The sequence below is a fragment of the Montipora capricornis genome, chromosome 14 (genome assembly GCF_036669925.1).
Source record: "Montipora capricornis isolate CH-2021 chromosome 14, ASM3666992v2, whole genome shotgun sequence".
Lineage (NCBI taxonomy): Eukaryota > Metazoa > Cnidaria > Anthozoa > Scleractinia > Acroporidae > Montipora > Montipora capricornis.
Window position 1 is genome coordinate 39697086 of NC_090896.1, and position 5000 is coordinate 39702085.

The window sequence follows — 5000 nt, forward strand, 5'->3', positions numbered from 1 at the left end:
ATTTCTTTTCAACTTATTTTTGAATGACCTAGAGATAGATGGGTACAAAGATATATCCTTGTTTAAATATGCAGATGATTCAACTGTCTTAGTCACGATTACTAAGGATTCCCCGGATATATCTGACATTGCCTTGTCCAAGTTTATGAATTGGACTGTTGCAAATGACATGCATTGTAACACTAGTAAATGTAAGGAGATAATGATGCGTAAGAGAGGCAATTCTACAGTCTACCCAATGTCTTACAATATGAAACAATATAATAACATTTCTTTATTAGGCGTCACAATTCAAGGTAATTGTAAATTTGGCTTGCATGTCAAGGCCAAGCTCCTAGAAGCCAACAAGTGTTTATTTGTTATCAGAAGCCTACGTAAAGAAGGATATACACAAGATGAAATAGACCACCTCTTTAATTCAGTTGTGATCCCTAAGTTATTATACGGTCTTTCGGTTTATGCTGCAAGTGTTTCTTACTGTTATACAAAGGTTTCTACAGAGATGCTACAAGAGGCGTTATACGTCGGCCAATTACAACATATATGAACTTTTGGAGAAAAGCGACAGACGCCTTTTTTGTAGCCTCAAACACGATTATCATCCATTAAAAAGCTTACTCCCAAGGTACAAAGACCATACTGTAAACCTTCGAAGGAATTCCATCGTCAGGCCCTGCATTAACACTGAACGTTTTAAAGATAGCTTTTTTAATAGATTAATTTTTAAATACAATCTAGCTGTGTAAATACCCCATATGAATTTTTAATCAATTTAATCTTTTTTACTCATCTTAATCATTGTAATTTTTTTACTGTAACATCAGATATGTAATTTTATCGGATGCTTTTAATAAAGACGTTATTATTATTATAATTATTATTATTATTATAATTATTATTATTATTATTATTAGTAGTAGTAGTAGTAGTAGTAGTAGTAGTAGTAGTAGTAGTAGTAGTAGTAGTAGTAGTAGTAGTAGTAGTGGTGGTGGTGGTGGTGGTGGTGGTGGTGGTGGTGGTAGTAGTAGTAGTAGTAGTAGTATATGTACCTGCACAACTTCCTGGGTGATAGTGGGTGTAATTAGAATGCGTCTCGCAAATCTCTTTCTGCAGCAAGCACAAGTTTCTGAATGTACGACCGTTAGAAGCACACATCTCTTCTTGATAAGACGGACAGCTGCTTTCACAAACGCAATCGCATCGTTGGGAAGATAACGACACTGGTTTGCTGTGATACTTGCAGCTTGCATTGTTGCAAGGATCATAATCTTCAAAAAAACACCAAAACAAGAACAAAGAAAATTAACAAATCCCCCTACAGTCACGTAAAACAACGCTACCATATCTAAATGTGTGTAATTATCCCTACACGGCTGAAACTGGGATCAGCGCGTCGATAATCTGCTTAATCTGTATGCAGATATCTCTTCAGTCCTCTGTTTTCACTTAAAGCATTTTAGTATGTGGCTTAAACTTTAACTTTAAATAACATAATTGCCTTTAAATAAAATTTAATCTGGCAATGGGTAGCAGCAATCAAATTGCAAAACCTGCCTTAAAGGCCGCCAGGTCGTTGGCCGTGATTACAGAGTTTGGAAGCCTCTTCCATGATTGAATTGTGCTCGGAAAGAAGGAGAACTTAAATGGGTTCACTGCGCACGCTAGCTGCCTGTATCTCAAATCGTGACCCCTGGTTCGCAAGGAGCCAGGGACCATTTCAGAGGGAAAGACGATGTCCACCAAATTGTAATGGACCTTATAGAACGTTGCTATATGGCGTTGCTACAACATGTAGTTATGATAAGTACGTCTCTTAAGGAGGTGACACCAGTTGCACACCTTTTAAAAATATCAGATAGGAAGCTATGAAATACCTACGTGAGCGCTAACCTTGTAAGACCAGGTCGTACAGAATAGAACATACCGTTTCAAACGTTTCTTTACGAATAGATGTCTTTTTAACTTTGGTTAGTATCTAATTTTATTATTTTATTTATGTTCCCAATTTAGCTCAGCTCTATCGTTACCCGGAACGCTTTTTTTTTTTTTGGAGCCAATAGAGAGATCATTTTAATTATAATTTCATCTGAGACAAAGAAGACATCGAGTTGAGTCTTTGCGGTAATTCTGTATCAAATTACTAGTGTCCTCCTTTAAGAAGCAAATCAAAGAAAACACTTCGAAACGTTACAGTAGCACTATTTACCTCCAATAACCAGATAATGAACTTCCAAATTGTCTCTCTGGCCATCAATCCCAGCATAGTCTTTGATGCACAGACGAAAATGAGTGCGGTCAATCTCCTGCATAATAACGTTTGAAGCAAAGTGACTTAATGCAGCAAACCAAAATCTTACAAAGGTTTATGGTGTATTGATCCTCAAAAAGCAAAGAAGAAAAGAAAAAATAAATAAATAAATAAAAATTAAAAAAAAAAAAAATTAAAATTAATTAATATGTAAAGTAAAGTAAAGTAAAGTAGAGTAAATTGCTTAATTATGTCAAGATCTGGGATTTTATGATAGAAAATGATCTTACTTCCACCCAGGAGATAAACGGACCCTTTACAGCTCAGAGTGGATTGGAGTTGTTTTTGATGCCCTTGACTGTTAAAAAACGTTGCATCTGATCTGGTTTTAAAAAATTGGTTTTAGATAGATAAAAGAAATAGTCTTAAGTTAAAACCGAATTTTCGGTTGCAATTGCAACCTTCTTCAGAGTAAAATATGCAGTTCTGAGTGTGAGAAATTCAGCTTTAAGACTATTTTTTTATCTATATATAACCAAAACTTTAAAATCAGATCAGATGCAACGTTTTGTAACACATTATATTATCATGATGACTGGTGGATTTTCAAACTTTAATATCTAAAGTAAAGTAAATTGCTTGATTATGTCAAGGGCAAATTTCTAGAATTTTATGATAATAAAGGATCTTACCTCCACCCAGGATATTAACGGGCCCTTTACGGCCCAGAGTGGATTGGAGTTGTTTTTGATGCTCTTGACTGCTGTTGTAAGTACCTTTGGTGGTCCATAGAATGGTTCCGTAAAGTTGAAACTCTGAAAGATCAAATTTAACGACCTTTGTTTAACCCTTCATTTCCAATAGTGACACTTACAGATTTTACTCTGTGTAACCGACAGTACAGTAAGTGGACTGGACATCATTTGGAGCGATGAGTAGCAGCTGTCATAGAGATTGGTTTTCCTGCTACCTTAACCTGGGACATGTAGAGGTAGATGTCAAAACTAGAGAAAAACAATGGACGCTGCTGCAATAGCCGCCCCTTCTTGGAGCTGCTTCGCTATGACCCATTTTTATCCAATGAACGCTTTGGTCACTTCACAGTTTTTTTCCCCATACAATTACCAATAACTCTTTCGGCACAAAACACGTACCTTACATAACGCGTAATTTTCCTGAGCTAATGGTATCTCATAGTTAGAAAACAAGATCTTGGACGACTCCTTAACTTTCCAGAGCGTTGGATAATTTTCGTATGCCATCCAGTTCTGAAAAGAGAACAAAAAAAGTTTTAAAAAAATGTAAGCTATTGCATACCACGCTGGTCCCAGAGGTCCCCGACAGCAGGCTAATTATTTCCTCATGCGATTGTGTGTATTGCATGATCTTTTCATTAAGAGATATTGTCGCAACTGAAAATTATTTTCATTAGTCTTTGCAGTTGTTTCTCTTCTGAATAACATTGCAGATAGCAAATAGCATGTTTGACATTTAATAATACGTATTATTATCTGCAGTATACACGTATGGATGCTCTAATGTTAAAAGTACATAGGGCGCAAAGCGTAGCCCATGTCCTCTTACGGAACATAAGTCTCTATATAAAGGAGCGTTTTAAAATAATAAAATACATTCTATATATATATATATATATATATATCATAACAATAATAATCCTTAAAATCCTAAATCCTAAAATTCTAATTTAAATTTAAATTTAAAAATAAATAAATAAATAAATAAAAAAATCCTTAAAATTTTCTAACACTCTATAATTTCTAAAGTTCGTAAGATTATTTGACGATGGCCTTGAAGGCCCGCGCTATGTTAAGCGAACTTGAGATAATAGCTTTCTGCATCCTTCTGAGAACCTCCCTTCCTCTAGCGCCCACAAGTTTCTTTATTGTTTTCTCTAAATCTTTAGACCAACCGCCTAGCACATCAATCACTACGTTGCACTGTTCCACGACATAGCCAGGGTACTGCTTCCTTAACTCCCAGCGCAGTGGAGCATACTTTTCCGTCTTCTCCCTCTCCTTTTTCCTACGGTTGTCTAACCAGGGGCAACTCATTTCAACTGCCCAGACTCGTTTCCTCCTGTGATCCACAAATCTGACGTCCACTCTGTTGGCCTTGACATAGCTATTATTGACATAGCTATTATTGACATATTATTATTATTATTATTATTATTATTATTATTATTATTATTATTATTATTATTATTATTATTATAATTATATCATGGGTGACAAATTACTCCTTAATTTTGGCGTGAAATTTCAGCATTAATTTATAATTTCAAATGTGAAATTACAAAATTGCTGTAGTAACATCTCTTGTATCTCGATCAGAGCCAAGATGGCGTCGAGATTTAAGCTAATGACCATTGAAGAAGTTACGAAATTAAAAAAAGCGGGCAGAAAATTTAAATACGCGAAAGAACACAATTAACTGGGTGAGGGTTTTGAGAAGTGGTGTGACGAAAATGACCTTGAGAAAAACCTGGAGATGATTCTTCCCGAGCAGTTGTATAATGTACTCGAGCGATTTTACAATTACGGTTGTGAGCGTAATTTGTCACCCACGACATAAACGCGCGTGAAATTATTTCCTAATTTCACTCGTCGCCACTTGATTACACATACTTATTTATTTTTTATTTTATTTATTATTATTATTATTATTATTATTATTATTATTATTATTATTATTATTATTATTATTATTATTATGTTTTTACCCCAAAAGG

At 34.9% G+C, this 5000-nt stretch overlaps 1 protein-coding gene across 1 annotated transcript in view; it reads right to left on the minus strand.

The window, feature by feature from the left end:
- Positions 1-5000, minus strand: part of LOC138032788 (uncharacterized) — a 30036-nt gene that overhangs the window by 19319 nt on the left and 5717 nt on the right. Inside the window, exons 4-7 of the mRNA XM_068880516.1 lie at positions 3403-3516; positions 2941-3063; positions 2207-2303; positions 1050-1268 (exon numbers count right to left, since the gene is read on the minus strand). Coding sequence (XP_068736617.1) covers positions 1050-1268; positions 2207-2303; positions 2941-3063; positions 3403-3516 — 553 coding nt within the window. The remainder of the gene's footprint in view (positions 1-1049; positions 1269-2206; positions 2304-2940; positions 3064-3402; positions 3517-5000) is intronic.